This window comes from Panthera pardus, unplaced genomic scaffold, assembly GCF_024362965.1.
Source record: "Panthera pardus isolate Hobbes unplaced genomic scaffold, ASM2436296v1 HiC_scaffold_6, whole genome shotgun sequence".
Classification (NCBI taxonomy): Eukaryota; Metazoa; Chordata; class Mammalia; order Carnivora; family Felidae; genus Panthera; species Panthera pardus.
In genome coordinates this window covers 62,906,387-62,929,553 of record NW_026526991.1, presented here as the reverse complement: position 1 = coordinate 62,929,553, position 23,167 = coordinate 62,906,387, and the positions used below count along the sequence as shown (strand labels likewise).

The 23,167-nt window shown below is 52.1% G+C and overlaps 1 protein-coding gene across 1 annotated transcript; it reads left to right on the top strand.

The window, feature by feature from the left end:
* The first annotated feature begins 6,356 nt into the window (after positions 1–6,356).
* LOC109249151 (keratin, type II cuticular Hb5-like) lies at positions 6,357–18,416 on the top strand. Its single transcript, XM_019419450.2, has 9 exons — positions 6,357–6,871; positions 9,564–9,772; positions 11,259–11,319; positions 11,910–12,005; positions 12,751–12,915; positions 13,151–13,276; positions 14,160–14,380; positions 16,839–16,870; positions 17,580–18,416. Exons 1-9 carry the CDS (start codon positions 6,449–6,451, stop codon positions 17,729–17,731), a joined length of 1,485 nt encoding a protein of 494 aa, XP_019274995.1. The 5' UTR covers positions 6,357–6,448; the 3' UTR covers positions 17,732–18,416.
* The last annotated feature ends 4,751 nt before the right edge of the window (positions 18,417–23,167 follow it).

The following is a 23,167-nucleotide window of genomic DNA, read 5'->3' as shown; positions in this document are numbered from 1 at the left end:
TCCCGGCCCCTAAACCACCTGCCCCTCCCCCACACCCGGACAGCCTGTTATGGCTCTAATGGCTCGGTTCATGGGGCACAGTCTTTTCATGGCCTCCTTCTTTTTCGAGATTTCCAAACATGTGTTGTGTCGCAGGAGGTACTGTCACACAGGGCTCTGCCTCGGTGACAGCTGGTGGGGGCGGGAGGCTCCATGGCCGCCATGTGGGTGGTGGCCCCACATGCCTGTTGCTCAAGGGTGGCTTTCAGTGAGGTCCCCCGACGCTGTGCTGCCTTGTGACCTGTGGCCACACCTTGCCTTCCATGCTACTGGGCGCTGACAAGGCCTGACCCTTCCGTCTCCACTCTCCACCCGGTAAGCTGGTGACCGTGAGGGGTGGTGGCTGGGTCCGTGTGTAGCTTCTTAGAACATGGGGGACTAATGCCCTTTTGTGCTCAGCGTTGGGACTCGGCTGCCGTTCTGGGACCACAGGAGAAATCTGCTGGATCTCCATCCCTCTCAGAATAAGGCTCCGAATATCTTTATTTACTGGACATGTGCCTCATAGCTTCTTAGTGGCCGCTTCACCCTGGAAATCAGAAGAGCCTGTGTATGTCTCCCTCCCCCATCAGGTGTAGGAGACTTAAAGCTCTTCTCCCCAGGTCCCCCACCATCTTCCTTGGTGATACACATGCTTTCCTGATGACCCACGTCCCAGACGTCAGCTCCTATCTCCCACCTGCCTGGGATGTAACTGCGTCCCTGTCCTTCTCGTCCTGTCCCACACTCTTGCTCTGCACCGGGCTGTCTGTACTCTTCTCGCACTTAGCTTGGAAGCATCTTAGGAGCAGGGATCTGACCCACAGGCAAGGACCTTCTGCTGATCTGGAATTGCGAGGGAAAGAGATGTTACTCTTAGTAAAATTTCAAATACTGGAAGTTTGACCCCAAACTTCTGTGTGTATGGAAATATTCCTAAAGTCTGTTACCGACTTTCCTGCTGCAGTAAAGTGCATCGGACGTGATGTGAAGCTGACTCAGCGGTTTGGGGTTATAGGGATTAGGGATCATGGCTCAGCCCCTCCTTTTACTGGGAAATGGCCCGGAGAGAGGGGAAGGGGCTGTCCTCAGGCCCCACCGCCAGCTCAAGGCGGAGACGGAACCGGAAGGCTGCCTCCCGGCTGTGAGGCTGCCACTGTGTCCTTGACAGGTCCTGCTTCATTTTCACAGCCGCCAGCCGAACAGAGACCCTGCTCCTTGGGGTAGCGTTTCACTGAGTGTGACGTTTCACACCCACGCTTAATGTGACCTGCACACGGGAGCTAGTGTGATGTGCAGGATAGTTTGTCCTCATGCTGGTACATCCCACTGTCTGTGCTATTTTCTTTAAAAAAAATTTTTTTTAATGTTTATTCATTTTTGAGAGAGAGAGAGAGAGAGAGAGAGACAGACAGAGCATGAGTAGGGAAGGGGCAGAGAGAGAGGGAGACACAGAATCTGAAGCAGGCTCCAGGCTCCGGGCTGTCAGCACAGAGCCAGACGCGGGGCTCGAACCCACAAACCGTGAGGTCACAACCTGAGCCTAAGTCGGACTCTTAACTGACTGAGCCACCCAGACACCCCTGTCTGTGCTATTTTCTAGTACACACTGGCTTGGGTCCCCAAGGGGGAAAGGACAGCACAAGTGACCACTGACTGACCGCTGTGCTAAGTGCACTGTGCAGCCGTCTCATCTGATTTTCTCCACGCGCTCAGGCAGGGCTGTGATCGGGGCGTCTTGCTGCAGGGCTGACGGGGGTGCTGCGGCTCAGGGATGGGCAGGTCACTTGCTCTTTGCCATTCCGTCTTTTTTTTTTTTTTTTTTTTTTGCTTCTCCCACATCCAATAAACTGCCACGCTCTTCTGATACCTTGTGGTCCTTTCCATGTCCTCTGCACTCCCTCCAACGCGGTCTTCTTTCAGGCTGTGTTATTTCTCATTTTGTTCACATGATAGCTTGCTAGCTGGATTTTCTGCCTCTTATCATGTTCCCACAAGCAGCTCTTCACCCTCCTTCTTAGTTGATCCCATTGTACATGCAGTCACCTTCCTCCCACCCACCTACCCGTTCCTCACTGTCCAGCCCAACCCGCCTGCCACCGAGAGTTGAAATTCTCTGCCGCTGGCAGGGTGAGCGTCAACTCCTGGGTCCTGCCTGAGCTCCCTCCTGCCGCCCCCCTCATCACTCTGCAGGGGATGCCCTGCCCTCCTGCCACACTCAGCCAGCTGAATGTCCTTCCATACTTTCGCACACAGTGTCCCCTGGCTTTGGGCAACTCAAGGCTTGGTTCAGGGGTGTTTCCTTTAAAAGGAGCTCAGTATCTTTGCCCATGTCTATTACCACACTGTACTATAGATGCCTGACTTCCCACTGTGACCGGTAGGCTGTGGGCCACTGGACTGGGAAAGGACTGGCTTTTGCCCGGCTTGAGGTCACCAGCATCGAGCCCAACACACCACCACCAGACACTTGATAAGCAACTGCTGAATGAATGGATCAGTGGATGTGCTAAGACCAAGGACTCACAGACGAGGGGGTAGATGGGTATTCAGGGGCCACCCTGCTCCCCTACCCCCCAAACCACAGAACATCCGCTTGCCAGACACATTCAGACACATTCAGATGCTAGGGAAAGGCTTGTTGCTGGAGACGGATGCCAGGCAGGGCAGCCTGGGCGGGCTGTGAACAGGGCTCAATCCACGGCCACGTTCTCGGTTTTCAGGGGCTTCCCACGCTCCCAACCCTGCTGGTGTTCCAGCTGAAGAATCCGGCTAGGAATCGCCAACTCTCCTTTAGGAGCGAACATAGCAGAAGATTCAAGTTGAGATCCTCCCTTCTGGATTTTTTTAGGGAGGGGGCACTCTCATAATGTTGGTGATATCAGCAAGAAATCCAAGCGTCCTTAAGCTGGAGACAAAATGGAAAGACCATGTATGTAGTACCTTCAGGGCCCATAATAGAAGATCCCCAGTTTTCCTCTGGCGATTCACCCAGCATCCTACACCCACAGGCTCGCTCTACATATGCTGGGCGAGGTGGGGAATCACAAACGTTTATGAGAACCTTGGTCCCTGAATAACTATGTTGGGGGAAGCCACCCTACCCACAAATCTACACCTTCAGCAGTGTTCCGTGAACAAGGAATAAACTCTTACTATATTTGAGACATTCGGTGATATATGGGATGGAGTGGGGGTGCCGTGAGACCGGTCCACCCTGGCTGGAGGCCATAGGGGTGCGTTTTTTTTTTTTTTTTGTAGAGAATTTAAAAACAACAATAAAATGGACTAAAAATCAGTTAGCTTTTGTTATCACCCAGCAGGAGCAGTTCTTTTGTTTTTATTTTTTTATTAAAAAAAAATTTTTTTTAGGTTTGTTTATTTTTGAGAGAGAGAGACAGACAGAGCGTGAGCAGGGGAGGGGCAGAGAGAGAGGGAGACAGAATCCAAAGCAGGTTCCAGGCTCTGAGCTGTTAGCACAGAGCCCGACATGGGACTTGAACTCACGAACCGCGAGATCATGACCTGAGCCAAAGTCGGATGGTTAACCCATGGAGCCACCCAGGCATCCCAGTGACAAAGTACTCTTCCCTATCAGAGTGCACTGCCTCCCCACCCGCTCAGTGCACCCCCCCCCCGCCCCCCCCCCCCCATCGCTGGAGCCATTACGCATTTTTTTTTTTTAACACAGTGAGCTTCCTTTACGATACAGGAATACAGGAACACATTTACTAATCCTGGGAGTTCTGCCTGTTCCAGCAAGTAGGCCCTTGTGGAGAAAGAGGTCCCAGGTGCTTATCTTTGTGCCCTGTGACCCCGGCCACAAGATTAGCAAGATTAGGCCAGACATTTGTAGTTGGGTCACCAGAGATGCTGCTGGTCCTGACCGGTGGGAAGCTTTCTGCCACGCCTTCCTGCACACTCTGGAGGGGCCCACTTTGAAGGCGGGCCACATAATTTCAATTCCAAAGACACCAAAGTGAGTTTGCTTTTATTTTTCCCACGCAGTGCTGGGACCGGAAGCAGCTCAGTCACCCACAGGTAAGCCGCGTGGCCGAGTGAGGAGCAGGCCCGAACCCACACGGCCCACTGGTCCCCAGCTCCCTCCCTGTATCCCCCCGAAACTGCCACGCCCGGGCCTCCCTCTCACTCTCTCTGCTCAAAGCACACTGGCCTCCTTGCTCCCACCAGGCCTGTTCCCACCTCTGGTCTTGGCACTGGCTCGTCCCCTCAGCTTCTCAAACTCTGTGCTCAATGGGGAGCAGGGCAGCCTGTTAAAATTGGACCCCATCTTTCTCCCACTTCTGTAGAGTTCCCCTTTCCTGTTCTGTTTCTTCTTAGGACACTTACCACCATCAAATATACAATCCATTCACTTGCTAAGTTTATTGTCGATCTCTCCCCCTGGAATGGGAACCCACGAAAACATACATCTTTGTGTATTTTATTCACTGAGGTATCCCCAGCTCATAGAAAGGTGCCTGGCACATAGTAGGTGCTCAATAAGTCCTTGTTGAATGAAAAAAAGAAACAAATAGGGCCCAGTGTGAGACAGGCCCTTCCAGACCATCAGGTTTCTGTTTTGCTTCCTTGGTCCTCCTGTCCCCCCATGGAGGAACTCTCTCAGCTTCTGGCACACTCAGCTCCCCTTCCCACCTGTTAGGGTTAGCGTGGGAGCCGTGCTTCGGGGGCCACAAGAGCAAAAGCGTAGAGCAAGTTGTTTCTGCAGGAGTGCAGTTTGTGGGGTGTCTCCCCCGGCTCACCCCAGACTTGGTTCCCCCTTGGAGCTCTGTCCTCCAGATTCAGAAACAGGTCCTCATCTCAGACCGGTGCTCCCTCTGGATTCATCCTTATACTCCTTACCTCGAGTGCGATTCTGTCCTCTGTGTCTTCCTGGTGTGAGGTGCGTGTGTATGTGTGTGTGTGTGTGTGAGAGAGAGAGAGAGAGAGAGAGAGAGAGTGCGGAAAGACCCTTCCCATTCTTTCTGGCTCTGTTTGGCTCTTTTCTTATGTCCCCTCGCCAAGCCTGTTCCCCCAAGAGGGAGTTCTGGAAGATGACTCCTCGTTCTGGTCCTTGTGCACAGAGATTCTCTGTAATGAGAGCTTTACTCCAAGGACTGGGTTGCTGGGGGTTTGGGTATCATGATAGTCGGGGCTGCAGGCAGGGGTTTTCCCCTTTGGGTCCCATTTCCATCCTGCTGTTCTGGGGTGTCACAGGGAAAGCATCCTGTACGATCGGGGTGGGAGGCTGGGGGTGAGCAGTCTTGGCTGATGGCTCAGTTTTGCAAAGGACCTGAGGAACTGGGTATTTGTCTCGTCACCAGGCCTGCGGTGGTGGCTGTCCCCGGCACCTCTGCTTCTATTCTCTCTGCCACATGTCGCCATCCTCTAGGACCTGCCTCGGGTCTCGCCTCCTTGTGACATTCCACCTGCCATGAGTGGCCCTCCTCAATCCTCAGCATTCCTTTTACACGATCACTTGTCTTTCCCCCTCTTGCCATGGATCTTTCCTGCCTCTGTCTGGGGTCCCCATGAGACCCAGGTTCTTCAAGAGCGAGCTCTGTCCACCGAGCTTTATTTCCCTCGGCATCTGAATTAGGGCCTCGCTCTGGTGGGGCCTCAGCACTGGCCTGTGAATGGAGGCACCTCCTCCAGGACAGCCCCCGGGCCTGGCGTACAGGAAGCTCAATCACTATTTGTGGACCAGATGAGGAAGCTGTCCAGATACTGGCCATTCCTTCCTGGGTCCAGTCTATTCAATTCAAGCCGTGCTTCCCAGGGACCTACTATGTGTCAGTTACCATGAAGGCTATCAAAGTAGAGAAGACGTGCTTTCTGAATCAAGGAGGCTGTACCGACCCCAGTCACTCTACTGTCAGACAGAATGTAGGAAAAGCAGGTGCAGGGAAGGCTTGAAGGGTTCACTCTACTTGTACTCACCCTGGAAAGATGAGCCAGGCATCCTTGCAGCCTTAGGGGGGAAAACACGTGATCTGCCTGCAAGGACGGGCCCGTGGGACCTTATGGGACATGGGACCCTTCGAGTCTCAGGAATGTGCTGGCCCAAGCCTCCACTTGCCCCTGTGGGATAATGATCCCAGGTGGACTCACAGGGTGGGAGGGGAATTAGGGGCCAAATAGATATGTCTAGGCCTGTGGGGTTGCAAAGGCAGGGGACAGGTTTATTGTGATGCAGGGTCTCCCTGAGATGCTCATTAAAGGAGACAAGTTTCAGCTTTCCTTCTCCGTCTGCCTAGCGGGAGATTCCCACGCTCATAAATAGCTTTAATAACTTTCTCCTGCCTTTTATGTTGTTGGGAGGCCCATCGTCTGCCCGATAAAAAGGCAGGGGCACGGACAGGTCTCCAGCGTGAGACCTGTGTGCTTCGGGCCTCTCCATTTTCCCTGCACTGCCCTGCACCGCGGAGGCATGGCCAGCCGTCCCCACCGCATCCGCTCCGGCTATGGGGTCAGGAACTTCAGCTCCTGCTCTGCCGTCCTGCCCAAGCCGTCGGCCCACAGCTGCTCCAGTGCCATGGCCTACTGCGGGGGCAGTCCTGGGGGGGCCGGCTACAGGCGCCTCGGGGGCTTTGGCAGCCGGAGCCTGTGCGCAGTGGGGTCCCCGCGGATGGCGGTGAGCTGTGGATGGCCCCTGCGCAGCGGGGGCAGCTTTGGTTACCGCGTAGGGGGCCTTTGTGGACCCAGCCCGCCCTGCATCACCAGCGTGTCGGTCAACGAGAGCCTCCTCACGCCCCTCAACCTGGAGCTTGACCCGAATGCGCAGTGCGTCAAGCACCAGGAAAAGGAGCAGATCAAGTGCCTGAACAACAAGTTTGCTGCCTTCATTGACAAGGTGGGTCTGTGGGCTGCTCCCTGGGGCTGTGGCACAGGAAGGGGCGAGGGACTTGGAACCCAATCACCAGCCGTCTTCACGTTCTCTTAGTCCCAGGCCTGCAACCCGTCAGCACGTGGCCTTGGGAGCATGACTGAATCGGGCTCTTGGTTTTCAAACGCTACCAGGAGAGTCAAACACAACGATGAATGTGAAACCAGACAGAACGGGAAGTTTATTGAGGCGGCTTCCCTGCCCAGCAAGAGCTGCGTGTGTGTCTGTGGCTCCATCTTCGGGATCTCAGCCATCACCCCGTGAGAGGGGGGGTGGGTGGGGTGGGATGTCTGCTTAGGTTTGTGTGGAGGTGCCGCCCTCCCCAGGGTGAAAGGATCCAGGATGAGGAGGGGCCAGAAGCTCCTTGCCTGCTCCTTCTAGTAGGAAGGTTGTGAGTTCCCGGGATTTCTGCCCCAGGCGCTTTTCCCCACCCAACGTTACACAGATTAAACACAGTGAGTTGAGAAACTTAAGGGGGCAGCCCCTGGAGGGGCTGTTGAATTGCACTCTTCAGATGCTGGGGTCTCTGAGTCCACCTTCTGGTTGGACGCATAGCTCTGGTGTCCTCTAGCTCAGTGGCACCCCCTCGGTGAGCCTCTCTGGGGGAGGACAGCCCCTGAAGTCCAGGAGAGGAAAGGGTCCCCTTCTAGGGCTGAGTGCTGTGCGCATCTACATCAAGGGTCTTTGTAAGTGGACACACACAAGAGTGACGGTACATGGAGGCCTTTATCTCTGATAAGAGCCACCATCAGAAATAAGCATCTCTGCAAGCGAAGGTGCTGTCCATTATTCTTTTTCTTTTTAATGTTCGTTTATTTTTGAGAGAGCGCCAGCAGGGGAGGGGCAGAGAGAGAAGGGGACAGAGAATCTGAAGTGGGCCCTGCGCTGTCAGCAGCGCCCTGACGCAGGGCTCGAACTCACGAACCACGTGATCATGACCTGAGCTGGAGTCAGATGCTCAACCGACTGAGCCACCCGGGCGCCCCTGGACACCTACTCTTCACATGCTGCTGGCTCGTCCCTTCCGCCAGCACATCGTGTGGGTCATTCATTATGCAAGGACACCCACCAAGGGCGGCAGGATGAGGTTGAAATCCAGCCCATGCTCGGCTCACCGGGCTGTATGCCCTGGAAGGAGGCTGTGTCTGCCTGGAGTGGCCCCTTTGCCTAATTTGCTTGAAAGCACAGTAAGGTCCCTGAACATGCAAGGACCTTTGCACGTAGCCTTTTGGACAGCACACAGGTATGCAGTCTGTGTGAGCAGTCAGTTCCGGTCCGAGATCCAGATTCTTGCCTGAAATTATTCAGTTATTAAACCTCGGCAACAAATCACATTTCTATGACACGGTTTGCGGGCCAAGTAAAACGTGCCTGCAGGGCAGAAAGAGCCTGGGGCCTGCCAGGGGACATTGCTGATGCATTTCCACTGCCTCGGTTTACAATGAGGCTCCGGGAGAGTGGGGCACAGGGGCCCGGTTGGTGGCAGAGTCAGGCAGGGGAAGGTCTCCTCATTCCCCATCCAGGGTCCCTGGGATGGGCTCTCCTGCCCCAGGATCAGAGTGAGGGAGAGTCGTGGTGTGTGCGTTTTTAAATCACTGGCATAAAAATGCCCACAAACTTAGTGGCTTAAAACAACACAAATTTCTTATCTCATGAGGTCAAAACCAAGGTGTTGGCATAGCTGCATTTCTCTCTGGAGGCCGTAGGAGAGACCTGTTTTCAGGGACACGCACGCTTTTGGCAGAATTGCGTTCTGTGTGATGGTAGGACTGAGGTCCCTGTTCCCTTGCTGGCTGGCTGGCTGGCTGGAGCTCCTTCTCAGTTTCTGGAGGCCACTGGCATTCCTTGACTCAGGCTCCTTCTCCCTCCACCTCCAAAGCCGGTGATCGTGGCCAAGGCTGCCTCAGGTTTTAAGTCTCTCCTCCACCTCTTCCTTCTGTGCACCTCTCCACTCTTCTGCCTTCTTCTTCCACTTTATTTAAAAGCTTTAAAAAAATGTTTATTATTTATTTTTTGAGAGAGGGAGACAGAGCGCAAGCAGGAGAGGGCAGAGAGAGAGAGGGAGACACAGAATCTGAAGCAGGGTTCAGGCTCTGAGCTGTCAGCAGAGAGCCTGGCACGGGGCTCGAACTCACAAACCGCAAGATTATGACCTGAGTGGAAGCCGGATGCTCAACTGACTGAGCCACCCAGGCGCCCCCTTCCTCTCCCACTTTAAAAGGCCCATTATGACACCTTGGGGCCACCTGGATAATTCCAGATCTCCTGATCTTCAGTGCCATAATCTACATTCCACCTGCAGGGTCCCTTTTGCCACATAACATAACAGATTCACAGGTTCCAGGGATTAGGACGTGAACATCTTTGAAGAGCCATTTTTGGCCCACCACACACGGTCGAGAGTGTTTTTGCAAGATCAGATGTTACTTCATTCTGTGCAGAATAAATACCGCAAATAAATTGTGTGCTCTAGTGGGAGAGGGGGATAGGGTGAGGGAACATTCCTGGGGGAACAGCCGTGACCTGCACTTTCAGACTTTGCCAAATGATTTGGCCTTTGGGGGAAGGTCACAGCCTGCTGCGGGTCAGAGATCATCCCCAAGGGCAGAGAGGGCTCAGGGCTCCCCCTGAGTCTCTTTCCTCCACCCTGGGCTGGCAGGTGCGCTTCCTGGAGCAGCAGAACAAGCTTCTGGAGACCAAGTGGCAGTTCTACCAGAACCGCAAGTGCTGCGAGAGCAACCTGGAGCCCCTGTTCGCGGGCTACATCGAGACGCTGAGGCGGGAGGCCGAGTGTGTGGAGGCCGACAGCGGGAGGCTGGCCTCGGAGCTCAACCACGTGCAGGAGGTGCTGGAGGGCTACAAGAAGAAGTGAGTGCGGCCGGGCTGGGGGTGGTTATGGGTGTGGGGTAGGTCTTGGCTGGGTCCACACCACTCTACCAGAGGTGGGGATGGCTGAAGGTCAGGGCCAGCCCAGGCTACCTCTCTGATGGTTCTGTTTTCTCAGTCTGCTCTATCTGGTCTCAGCTCCCAGCTCTTGTAGCCCTATCCTGGGAAATGGGGAGAGAGCTGGGGAGAAGAGGTAGTCCCAGCCTGGGAGGGTAGGACACACATCCAGGGCACACAGTGGCCTAGAGACACAGAGAGAGGAACAACAACGGAATGGGAAGAGAGAGGTCAACAGACTGGAGGAAAGAACTTGGGAATAGTCAGCACTAGGATGTGGAGAGAGGAAAGGTCCCTGGGGAGGTATCTCCAAGATGATCCGGCCAATGCCATTCAAGATAGCCAATAAGTTTGGAGAAGTCGTTTATTCACTCTGTGGATAAATCACCAGGCTCCTGTTCTGCAAGGCTCTGCAATTCAAAGGCCCGCGTCAATCTTCCCTTGTAACCTGACTTGTTTAGGTTGGCCATTGCCTAGTTTAAACTCACCGGGTCACTGACACCTTGCTCCTCTTTCCCTGTTGATAGGGATGGAGAGAAAGGTGATCCTGATATAATCTGTCCTGATCATTCTAATTGGAAGTAACCGGAATTCGGATCTTGGGAGATCGGGTGTTACCATCCAGATGGACCCAGCAATGGGTTTACACTTTCCTTGGGGGGATGCAAATGCAGACACAATTCTGTTTGCAGGTGTCAAGGCCTGTCTCCCAGTCTGGGGGGGTGTGAGGGCCAGTAATTACATAGCCCAGAGTTTATAGCAGCCCAAATTACTCTGTCATTAAAAAGTCGTGAAAATCATGCTATGAGGACTCTGGTCATCCCTGTGGGCTGGGCAGGGCTGCTGCAGGAATGACCTCATGGGCAGGCACAAGAGAATGTGCCAGGTGGTGCAGGAGGGCTGTGGAAATGCACCCCCCCCCCCCACAGCCAGGGCATAATGGGGTGCTTCCAGGATTTCAAGTCCTTGAGTATTGGGGGAAGGGAAGAGAACATCACAGGGATGGTTTCATGGAGCTTTACGTTTTGTACAATTTTCGGGTTGAAAGACACCCCCCCCGTCCCCTGGAGCATCTCTCTTTTGCTCATCCCACAAATATTTCCAGCATGCCTTATTGCACATCAGGCAATGTAGCCCAAGATGCAGAGAGATTAAATGGCTTGCCTGACGTTTTCCAGAAACTTCAGTCCAAGCTTGGACCAGAAACCAGAGGCTTGAACTTCATGTCCAGTGTCCTTTTGGTGGGTTCTTCGTGACTGCAAAATAGAAGTCCAGAGAGGCCAAGCCTCTTTCCCCAAAGCACACAGCAAGTCAAGGGCAGAACTAAGGAGTCTTGAAAAGCTAGGGCTTGGTTGGCCCACCCAAAGCCTTCATCCCCAAGGACCTCTCCATCTGTGCTCTCTCTCCTCAGGTATGAAGAAGAAGTGGCCCTCAGGACCACGGCTGAGAATGAGTTTGTGGTGCTGAAGAAGGTGAGTGAGTCCTCCCACATGGGGAAGAGTGAAATCTTAGATTCTGGACCTCTGAGACTAGCAACTTGCCAAGTTTGCGGCAGTCCAGTTGTGGTGGCCAGGCACTCGACTCCCCTGACCAATGGGGGCCACTTGGTTGGCAATGCCCGCATGAGAGGGAGACTGATTAAGTGACCACTGTGGCTAATCAGCCAGACAGCAGCTTGGTGAGACCTCGGGCCCGAGAGTCAGCTACTTGGATGCTGCCCAGCCTGGGTGCCAAGGACGGCCTGTGGGTGGGGCACACTCATGGCTCTGTGGCCACCACGTGGTCATGCTCCATGGGCCAATCTAACTTAGTAGTAGCAGCCTGGCATTTTGGGCTGTGATATTAGGCTACTCGCTTCAGGAAGGTCTCTAATTCTGGAGGAAAGAGAAAAAATCTGTCGAGGTCAGACTTCTCTCTACTCCCTATTTGAGGTGGCCCCATGGATGTTTCTGTGATAGGAGAAGAGTGGGACAGAACATAGCCTCGGGGCCCCATATAGAGGGCAAAGGTCCAGGGGCCCTGAGTGACCCTTGTTCCACCCTTTCCCATGTGTGTCCACCAGGACATAGACTGTGCCTACCTGCGCAAGGCTGACCTGGAGGCAAATGTGGAGGCACTAAGGGAGGAGATGGGCTTCCTACAGGCCCTCTATGAGGAGGTGAGTCTCTCCCCTTCTCCAGAAGAGCAAGCGAGGGAGGAGAGGGCAGAGGGTTTTTTGAGTTGTGGGTTGTCTTGGTCCTTTGGCTTTAGAAAGTATTGTCCATCCCTAACACTTTTAGAACCTAAACATCCTTTCCTTCTGTGATCAGAGGAGATTTTTCTCTTGCTTAGGCCTCCTTTCAAAATGGAAATGGGTGATTCCCTTCCTTTAAAATTATTTGTGGGGTGCCTGGGTGGCTCAGTCCGTTGAGCATCCTCTTGATTTTGGCTCAGGTCATGATGTCATGGTTGTGGGATCGAGTACCACGTCAGGCTCTGCACTGGGTGTGGAGCCTGCTTGGGATTCTCTCTCTCCCTCTGCCCCTACCCCATTTGCACACTCTCTCTCTTTTTCTCTCTCCCCCCCCCCAAAAAAAAACCCCACACAGATGATTTGAAGGACTGTGATTCATTGCCTATCTACACAGCACAGCATGAAGTGGAGATATGACAATATAGGTGTGGGTATATAGATGTAATAATATCTTATTAATTCAGGTAGTGTGAAAAGTTCATTAGAAAACCCAGCACTCTAAATCTGTCCATTGTCTGGTTGATTAGATTTATGCAGATAGCTAGAGCTGCACTTCTGGAATTCTCCAATTTTATTTCCTAAAGCTTCAGGTGGGGATGGTTTTTTACCTACAGCAATGGGAATCAGAGGGGGATTTGGAGCTGAGGGCACTGGTTGCTGTCTCTTACAGGAAATCTACCTCCTTCAGTCACAAATCTCTGACACCTCGGTGGTTGTCAAAATGGACAACAGCCGGGAGCTCAACATGGACTCAGTGGTGGCCGAGATCAAGGCTCAGTATGACGACATCGCCAGCCGCAGCCGGGCTGAGGCCGAGTCCTGGTACCAAACCAAGGTGAACTGGAGGGCCGAGCTGCCCTTTGGGCAGGGAAGATAGCCAGAACCTGAAGCTTCTCTGGGAAATGCACCCATGCATTCAGAGGGGCTCCATCACAGGCCCAAGCAGAGCAGGGGTAGGAGATGGGACCACTGTAGAACAGCAGGCTGGCTCTTCATAGTGACGACCCAGCACCCCTCCAGCAATGTCACAACCATTGGCTGGTCCTGAATGTTTGTCTCCCAACCCACAGTGCGAGGAGATGAAGGCCACGGTGAGCCAGCAGGGCGAGAACCTCCGCAGAACCAAGGATGAGCTCAATGAGCTGAACCGCATGATCCAGAGGCTGACGGCAGAGGTGGAGAATGCCAAGCAGCAGGTCAGGGGGTGCTGAGACCTTGCTCGGTGTACCTGCTGTTTCTGACCTGTTCTCCTGCTGCTTCTGATCTGTTCTCCTGCTGCTTCTGATCTGCTCTCCTGCTGCTTCTGATCTGCTTTCTGCTTTCCTCCTGCCTTGAGGGGCTGCTGCTGTCTTTGGAGAGGCTTATATTTTAACCACCTGCATCTGAAGGACCGACAAGCACTGTTTGCACAGAGCATTGTGGGGGAGGGTTGGTCTGTCTACCTTCTCTGAATTCTGCTCCTATTTCCCTTTATATCCCTCCAAGGTTTCTTTCCTTTAAACATACATTAGGCAATGCGGTCTAGTGCAGGTTGTGTTCTGCTGGCTCTCCCTCCACCTCTCCAGATGGATTTGAGGTGCACAGACCTGACCTGGTCCCACGCCACTCTGTTCACAGTGCACACTAGCACCGTCTGTGCATCTCTGTAATTGAACATGGCTTGTCTCTCATTCCATTCCCCACAACCTCTCTGAGTCTCAATTTCTTCATCTGTTTAATGGGAAATAACTGTGCCTGTTCTGACACGCTCAGAGTAACTGGAAGCAGATAGGCAACATCTGTGAAAGTGCCTTGTAAACCAACAATGGTAAACAAGTGTAAGATACTATCACTAATTATTATCAGTCCTGTTCCAGCACTAGCATTTCCTCCCTCTAATGGCTCACTGGGGACTTGAGTTTTACAATAAAATTAAGAGGCACATACATGGAGGAAGAAAGCTCCAAAGGGCCATTATTTTCCTGCCTAGTTAATTTGCAAGTGGACCATTTGGAATAGAGGTGAAATAGGTTGATGGAGGCCACTGGGGACCCACTAGGTCCCCTTCTCAAGCTTCTCCCCTTCTTCCCTCCCTGACAGCGGTGCAAGCTGGAGGGCGCCGTGGCTGAGGCAGAGCAGCAGGGCGAGGCAGCCCTCGGTGATGCCAAAGGCAAGCTGGCGGGGCTGGAGGCCGCCCTTCAGAAGGCCAAGCAGGACATGGCCTGTTTGCTCAAGGAGTACCAGGAGGTGATGAACTCCAAACTGGGCCTGGACGTGGAGATCGCCACTTACAGAAAGCTGCTGGAGGGCGAGGAGAGCCGGTGAGGACAGGGCTTAGGGTCTCTTCACATCCCCACTCAGGGCTGGAGGACTGCCTCAACAGACTATCATCCTCCAGGCAGAGAGTGTTCAAACTGGGAAAGACTCCAGAAAGACTCTAGAAATCAAGAAGTCTAACCATTTTCCCATTTTCAGATGGGGAAACCGAGGCCTAAAGAGGGGAAGGAACTTGTTCAAGGTGACAGCTAGGTAGTGGCTATGCTAAAATTACCATCTCTGGTGATTTTTTCCCTCCCACACTGCCCCTCCTGATGCAACTAAGCTCATTCCAAGGCAACTACTTTACCCTGTTGACTGGAAAGGGGTTTCTGCAATCACATCACAGTGGATTGTAAAAGCTGGAATCATTCAGAGGATTTGCTAAAGGCCATTTGACTTGGCGTGTACAGACAAGGAACCCTATAGTCTCATGTTCAGGAGCAGCAGATAGAAATGACCAGCACAGGGTCCTTGCTTAGTAGGGAAAGGCAGGGGCAGCATAAATCGGGCTCTGCTGACAGTTTGAGCCAAGAACTGGGGCAAGTGAAGTCAGCAAGGGAAGGAGCAGTGTGGATTTACACCTGGGGTAGTGACGAGCATTTAGCCTGGAGGTAGCCACATCGTTACTGCCTCCTAGCTGGGTCCCATCATGGGGGAGCAAGCTAGACTGGGGGGGAGGACAGTTGCATAGAAAGGTTAAGATCACAGGTTGTGAGCCATCTAGACCACCTGGATTCACATCCCAGCTCTACCACTTACTAGCTCTGAACCTCTGGGCCTCAGCGTCCCGATCTGTACAACAGATAATCATAAAACCCAGCACTTTATGCTGTTGCAAGGATTAAATGAGTTAGTGTGAATGGAAATCACCAGTAGGGGCAGGTTACGGTCAGAACAAGAATCTCTCTATCCAGGGTAGCCAGGCAGGGCTGTACCAAGGAAAGGCTCCTTACTGACCAGGTTAGCATTAGAAATCTGACGTGTGTCGCCCCCTAGGCAGCTGGCCATGCTGCTGGATTTGTGCCACGCTTGACCAAAGCAGGTAAACTCTTCTGTCCATTTCCTCAGGACTCTGGGTGAAGCCACCAGATTGATCTCCTCCTTTTACACTTAAGCCTCTGGCCCACTCATCAACATTCAGTAAGGCACTCAGCATTTGTGCTGTGAAACTTACTTTCATCATCATCATCATCATCATCATCATCACTGATGTATTAAGAACTCAATTCTATAACGCATGAGGCACTGTCTCCAACACATGAGATTTTACAAGATGGTTGGGTGTATGGAGCTTTGCATATTGTGGCCACTGACCTTTTGACAGATCTTTTCTTCTTGGCATTTAACAAGTGTAATTGGATTACCCAAGTAACCCTCACTGCAGAAAACACAGAAAATGAGAAAACAAAGCAGCCGTAATCACTCAACTTGGTGACAGCTGCTGCCAGCATTGTGGAGCAACAGGCGCCATGATGGGCATTGGCTAGAATCTTCTGGAAGGGCACAGTTCCAAGGCTGTGGCAGGGTCAGATTCACGTGGTGGGAGAGTGAGCCCAAAGCATAGATCCTTACTGAAAAGCTGTAGTATGTTGAAGTGCTCAGTCGGGCAGAAGGAATCAGATTGGAGATTTACTGGAGGAGATGGTTTGAAGCTGGGGGATAAACAAAGAAGGTGATGTAGAAGAGAAAGTGCAGGTGGGCGTGAGGGAGGAGGGACCCATGGCAGTGATATAAATGTCTCATCATCAATGAGATGTTCATAATGTTAGTAGCAAACACAGTGGATTTACTGTGTGCCAGGCTCTACCTGTAGGCACTTTGCAATGTAGAGCTTGCAACAGTGCTGGAAGGTGGGTATTATCATCCCATTTCATAAATGAGGAAACTGAGGTACAGAAAGGCTAGGTGATTTGTCCAAGGTCACCCAGCTAGTGATCTGGCTCAGCCAGATTTGCGCCCAGGACGCCAGGCTCTTGACCACCATTCCCTCCTGCCCCCTCTGCATGTATCAAGTCAGATAGATATCCGGGGTAGCATTTAAGCTTGTGGGATAAAAAAAATGGCTCAATTAGCATGCTAGGCAAGCTCTTTCCCACCTGAAGGTGTCCCAGTTAGGCAGTGGCTATTCCCATCACCTCTTTGGCCATGCTGGAACTTCCAGCCAGGGGACAAGGTGGATAACCCCACTGCACCCCACGTGTACCTTCCAGTACACCACATTTCCATGGCCAAGAAGCAAACAAGGCATATAAAGTGGTCTTTGGGTCCTGCAACCTAACATTCCCCTGTCCTTTTGGGGTCCCTGGGAGCAGTGGCGACACTGATGCTCTCTGTGGTAGGTGGGCAACACGTCCCCTCCCCTCAGCCCTGCTCTCTTCGCTCAGGATGGACCAGAACAGACCTGCCGCAAGAACAGAGGAACCCCATTCTAAATGTTCACTCTCTCTTTCTCTCCTGCAGCTTGTGTGAAGGCGTGGGCTCCGTCAATATCTGTAAGTTGTGTGCATGTGTGGGCATCGTTCTTTTGGGTGTTAATATTGGGTTGCATCTAATCGGTGACTGAATCTCTGTCTGTGGGGCACCGGGCAGGGGAGATGTGAGCTGAGGTCTCTGGGATCTGGACAAATGGATGGTCCAAAATATTTGGTCCCTACGTGGAGCCATCTGGAATATCCGTGAAGCATAAGTGAATGACTGGGGGAAATTCTGCCCCGCTGACTGGTTCTGCAAAAACAGCTCAAGTCTTTCAGTTACACACAGGATACTCTTCAAGTGGCACAATATTTCAATAGGAAGAAACATTTTTGATGTTTATTCTGACCGTTTGGGCCCACTTCAGGCAACTCTTTACCTTGAATAATCCAATGTGTACACAGTCCCTAGGCTAGGTATCTATCTGTTCTCATTTTTCCAGCAACCATGGTTCTAGATGATTCCTTCACTATGACCCATCAGTTTTTGCTCAAAGATTGTATAAACACATCTCAACATTAGTCTGGTTCAAGCAGAGTTAGGTGTCCAATTTGCTAACCACACTCCTTCAAGAAGCAGATGGCAATGGCTTTGGATTTGCCGATAGGTCTAAAGATTCATGATGCTGATCCCTCAGAAACATGAAAGTCAATCATTGGTGGCAAAAGGTTTTGGGTCATGTCGTGTCGGGGATGGAGGAGAATTCTGACCCAGTGTCTCCTCCCGCAGGTGTGAGCCGTTCCCAGGGTGGCGTGATCTGCGGTGACCTCAGTGCCACTGTCCCTCGTGGCCCAGGGGTTGTGGCTTCCAGCAGTGGTGCCCTCTGCTCCCCCTCTGTAGTGGGGGCCTGCTCCGGTGTGAGATCTGTGCGGTTTGCATAGTGGGCAGGGGACTCCGGCGGGTGCCCCCCTCTGATAGGGCAGGGGTGGGGAGCAGGAGGGGAAAATCATTTCTCTCCCAGACCCCCATGCCTGTTTAGTAATTTCCCCTGGCTGGAACCCAGACTGTCTCTCCAGTTTTCTTCCTATTGCAGTTATGATTTACTCTTTGTGTGCAAACCCTGGGTGTTAACATTACTGCCACCTCTGTTAATTCCCCCTTCCCTGTGGTCCAGGAAAAGCGTGTAAAGGCTTTTTGATATAAGATGCTCAGCCGCTTTCTTCCCCAGCTAATTTCAGGTTAGCAAACATTTTACTAAGTCTGCTTACTAAGTACTGGCCGTGCGCCAGGCCCTCTGGGCAGGGAGCCAGGTAGGAGAATGGCGATGGGTAAGTGCACCTGTGCTTTGCCCCCGGATGAGGGGCGGGACATGTCACCTCAGCACTGAGGGAGCAAAGGGGAAGTGGACTAGGGGTCCGGGAGGCCCCTCACACTCTGAGAGATTGTGTGTTCCCAGAGAGACCCCCAGCTATTTGTATGCCAGGATGGAAAGATTGACTGAAGCTAACAGCTGAGGTGTTTATGGTTGGCAGTTTGGATTTTTTTTTCTCTTTTTTGTATTTGGGTGATTCCTGTTATGGCTCCTTCTTTCTTTGGGTGTGCGTGATTAAATATCGATGGCAACAAGTTTTCTCCCAGCAAACAAATTAATGTCTGCCTCCTTTGTGGTTTTCCCAGCCCCCTTCAAAGCCTTGACCTTTTCAACGCTTCTGCAAATGTGGTCCACAGACCACCACATACATCAGGGTCGCCGGGATGGGGGTGAGGGGTGGAGGGGACTTCTTAAATAAGCAGATCCTGGGCTCCATCCAGAACTCTTGAATCCGAAGTTCTAGGGATGAGCCCAGGAATATGAATTTAAACAAGCTCCCAGGTGATTTCTGTAGGAACTAAAGTTGAGAACCATTGGTTTGTGTGCGCAGACAGAAGAAGAGGGTCAGATAATTCTGACCGAGGAGCTGACTTCCTCTCTGATTCTCACAGGATCAGAGTCATCTCTTTGCATTTCTCCTTTGACTTTGCCAAAAGGTCGGAGCCAATCTGAGTCACCCAGGCCTGGGTGGGGTGGAGGGAAAGCTAGAAGAGGGGAGGAGACAGGAGCCTTTATCCACAGGCACCTGCTAAGTGGCACACAGCGTATGTATTTCATTCATGGGTCATGTATATCATTTGATAGATAAGGAGGTTAAGGCCCAAAGAAGTGAAGCAACTTTACTAAGGTCACACAGCTAGTCCAGCATTCAAACTGAGGTTCAGGGAATGTCAAAGTTCATATTCATATTGCAATACTACACTGTCTTACCCCCAGTTGTTCCTTCAGACTAAGCATCTTGGCTTATTGCAACACTCCTGGAAGAGGCATTCTAACTGATCCTACTTGCTAGTCAGACCCTTCAGAAATAAGACATGAAGATGACTTAAAGGAACCCCCTGGAACCGTCTGTAAGAACAACTCTCATAGTCTGCTCTCCAAGAATCTTGGACAGATCTTATTATGGGGCAGTTAATAACAGGCTAATTATGTGGGGACCCAGAAATAAAATCCAGACCTCTGGTTAGAGGACATTTTCCCTGACGGCCTGAATGGGGCAATTGATTGGGGAACTCTGTCTCTGGCCTCTTCCTGAACTGACAGTCCCCAACAAGTCCCACCTGGGGAAGTCTGTTTGGAGTCCCTTCTGATGCAAGGGATGTCCCCCCTGATGATGTGGAGAGAGGGGTTTCTGATGGACAAGTTTCTTTCATTTGATTTATAGGAAAAATTCTACTTCTTTCACTTTATTTTATTTGGGATAAAAAAAAAAAGATTTAAATACAGCCTGACTGGGCAGAAGATATTTTGCCATAAGAATATACACTTGATCTTAAGACATAGAAAAACCTTGGAGCAGTTCTCTGGGCAACGCAGTCCTTCTAATGCCTTCAGAGTCTGTCCTCTGGGACACATGTGGGCCCCGGAGAGGACCAAGATCTTTCTTAGTACATATATATATATGCTCCCCTAGCCTCTGCCTCCTGGCCTTGGAGCGTCCCACAGGGGCTGCCCCCTGGCACACCACGGTCTGGGGCCCACCAAGTTTGAGTGGAGGTAAAATCAGGTTCAAAGGGCCACTAGATCTGCTCTGAGGAGGAAAAGGAGTCCCAAGTGGCAGAACAGGGGGTGGGAGCAGGGGTCTGCCTTTCCTTTCTGGTGGTGGTGGTGGAGGCCTGTGTACACATTTTCGTGTCCCTGGTGTTTTCTCCATTAAAAAAAAATTTTTTTTAATGTTTATTTATTTTTGAGAGAGAGACAGAGTGTGAGTGGGGGAGGGGCAGAGAGAGCCGGAGACACAGAATCCGAAGCAGGCTCCAAGGCTCCAAGCTGCCAGCACAGAGCTCAAGGTGGGGCTTGAACCCATGAACCATGAGATCATGATCTGAGCTGAAGTCGGACCCTTAACCGACAGAGCCACCCAGATGCCCCTGTTTTCTCCATTTTTTTTAATGCTAAAGCTCATTCTTCTGAGTGCTGCCTCTATCCCGCTCCATCCCCTGGCTTCTCACCTCCCACCTCTCAATGCCCCCATCCAACAGCACCAAGAGAGGAAGAGTGGGCCTGTTGGGGGACCCTTTGGTTTTTGAACAAAGTGGAAGTAGGCAGGGATCTCCAGGGGGCCCAAAGGGGGTGTGGTGAGGGTTGGAGGAGGGGCAGCAAAGTGGTGTGAGGCACTTGTGAACTCAGCCTCTCCCCAGTGCAAGTCTCCCGACCCCAAGAGAGCAGAACCTCGTTAGATGTCCTCGCTGCTCTAGTTTACAACGAACAAAACACTCAATACAGTGTCTTCTCAGAGTCCACGTTCCCAGAGCGTGGCAGTGGCATGCAGATGCGGACAGGGAGTAATTCCCTGATAGCCATTTCCAGTGTCCATTACAAAGACTGATACAGTTAGCCATTTCCTTGATCACGTGGTGAATTTACATATCTCACTGTGTGTCTGTTCAGGTGAATGATAGCACTCATCTGTATTTCCTGGGATCCCAAAGACCAAAAGCAGGGAAGTTGGAGATACTGGGCTGGTGGAAGGAGCCGACCTGGGAGTGAGTGTTGTGAAGCAGGTGCAAGGGGAGGGTGTTTGAGACTGGGCAGAGGAGAGCGTGTGGCCTCAGAGAGCAAAGGAGAAACGCCAAAGCCCAAACTGACCTGACTTTTTTGGAAAGGACTATAATCCATACTTCCATCTTCCTTTGGAGATTCTTGTATTTTGTGTGTGGGGGGGCATTGACTATTTGAATAAGTGTAGAATACAAACAGAATGTCTGATTTTGGAGTTTCGAGGGGAAAGGAGCCCAGGAAAGAACTCTGGAATCACCTACATGGGCCAACTTTATTGTTTGGGCCACTCCCTCTGGAATTTACCTGATCTCTTGATTTCAGACCACTTGACTTCTCCTTAAAAAATTTTTTTTGGGGGTTGCCTGGGTGGCTCAGTCAGTTAAGCATCTGTCTTTGGCTCAGGTCATGATCTCAGGGTTCATGGGTTCAAGTCCCACATTGGGCTCTTCACTGACAGCGCGGAGTCTGCTTCTGATCCTGTCTCCTTCTCTCTCTGCCCCTCCCACCTTCCCCCTCTCTCTCTCTCTCAAAAATAAAATAAACATTTAAAAGAGTTTCTTAATTTTTTTTCTAATAAAACTTTAATCCTTAGTTGCCCTGGGATTATATCCTTTGCTTTGTTCTTTTATCAGGATAGGGCTATGGGAGCCACAGAATCCTTTGAACTAGAGTTTGCTTGGCATTTTTGCTGTTGGCTGCAAGGGAAGGCTGGAGTGGGGAGGGGAGGTTTCATTCTTATAAGCACCGGCAGCTCTGGCTGGATGAGTCAGTTGACTGGTCTTTGCACACAAAGCACAGAAATTTATTAAAAAACTTGTTAATATCTCCCAGTTTGTGGTTGTTTGACTTTTTCAGTGCATAATGTCCTATTTTGGGGCTAATCAGATTTGGCACCTTGGTTATGCTTGTCCCAGACCTATAGTAACATCAAAGTGTTTTCCCCAAGCACAGACTCACTCGGGTAACCCAGAACCACAGGAGCTAACAGAACCAGCGAGGGCTCATCGCACAGTCCCCCGGGACTGATGCAAAAAGCATGGGGGCCACTTCCTTCCCGATGTCTCACTGAGACATGGCAGAGTTCACACTCAGGTTTTGATTTTCAGCTCCTGAGTTTTAACCTTTCCTGTGGATGAATGATGTGCCCTACATTGAACGTTGCCCTGTTGTGGTTATGAGCATGCCCTTGAGGCCCAGGGAGTGAAAGGAGGGAGGCCAGTGGGAAACTTGGAGGAGGCCTGCCCAGTGTCAGCGGGCAAACTTCAAATGGCAGCAGCCTGAGCACTCAGAAGGGACCAGCCGCCTGCTCAGTGGATCTGCAACCCTTTGGGTCTGAAGTGAGCATTCATCAGAGCACACAGAGCCTCAACTTCTCCTCCCAGGGAAAGACTGGGGGGTGGAGGAGCAGAGGGACTGGCAGGTGGGTATGGTGATAGCCAATCTGTTTTCCTAATGGCGACATGGAAGTGAGTCCACGTGGCTTCTGCTCTATCAGCTGCCTGAGTTCATCCAACCATCCCTGGCCTGACATATCCTGGAGCCCCATCCTGGGACTTAGCTGGGGGTCAGAGCTAGGAGGAGATCCTTCCTGCCCTCAAGGAACTTTCACAGCTTGATCCAGTCTCCAGATACACGCAGTGACCTCCCTGGCCCTGAGCCACAAAGTCAGAACCAGACATCCTCGGAGTGGGAGACGGTGTGGGGCAGGGGTAGGAGGGTGGTGTGTGGGGGATGGAGGGTAGAAAGGGCGAGAGCAGAGAGCACTGGGCAAAGGGAGGAGAGGCGTGGGATGGCCTCTGTGTCCAGGTAGGATGGTCAGGGGTGGCTTAGAGGGTAGGCTTGTCTCTGTGGGATGGAGCTGGCATCTGGGAAGATTAGCACTGGGAAGGGCCAGCTTGCCCAGGGCTGAGGAGCAGGTGTGGAAAGAGGAGAAAGAGGGAGCCTGCGCTTAGCATAAGGATCTCAAATGCATGCTGGGAAGTGGTTTGAACCAGGTGGCGGGAGGTGAGAACAATGAATTTGGGGTGGGATTCTGGCTGCTGGGTCCTGGTGGGTGGGGGCAGACAGCAAAAGGCCAAGGGGGGAGTTGGAGCTGTGGTCCAGGCCTGACTGGACTGAGGAGGAATGAGCTGGAATCAGGCTGTGGAAGCGGAGGAGAAGAGGCAAAATCACTGGAGGGCTAGGGAAACGTTGCTCTGGGGCTGGAAAGGATTGGCCCCCTGGAGACCGGGCTGTCTCACGGGTGGGGGTGGGGCGGAGTCACTGTCATTCGCAAGACTACATA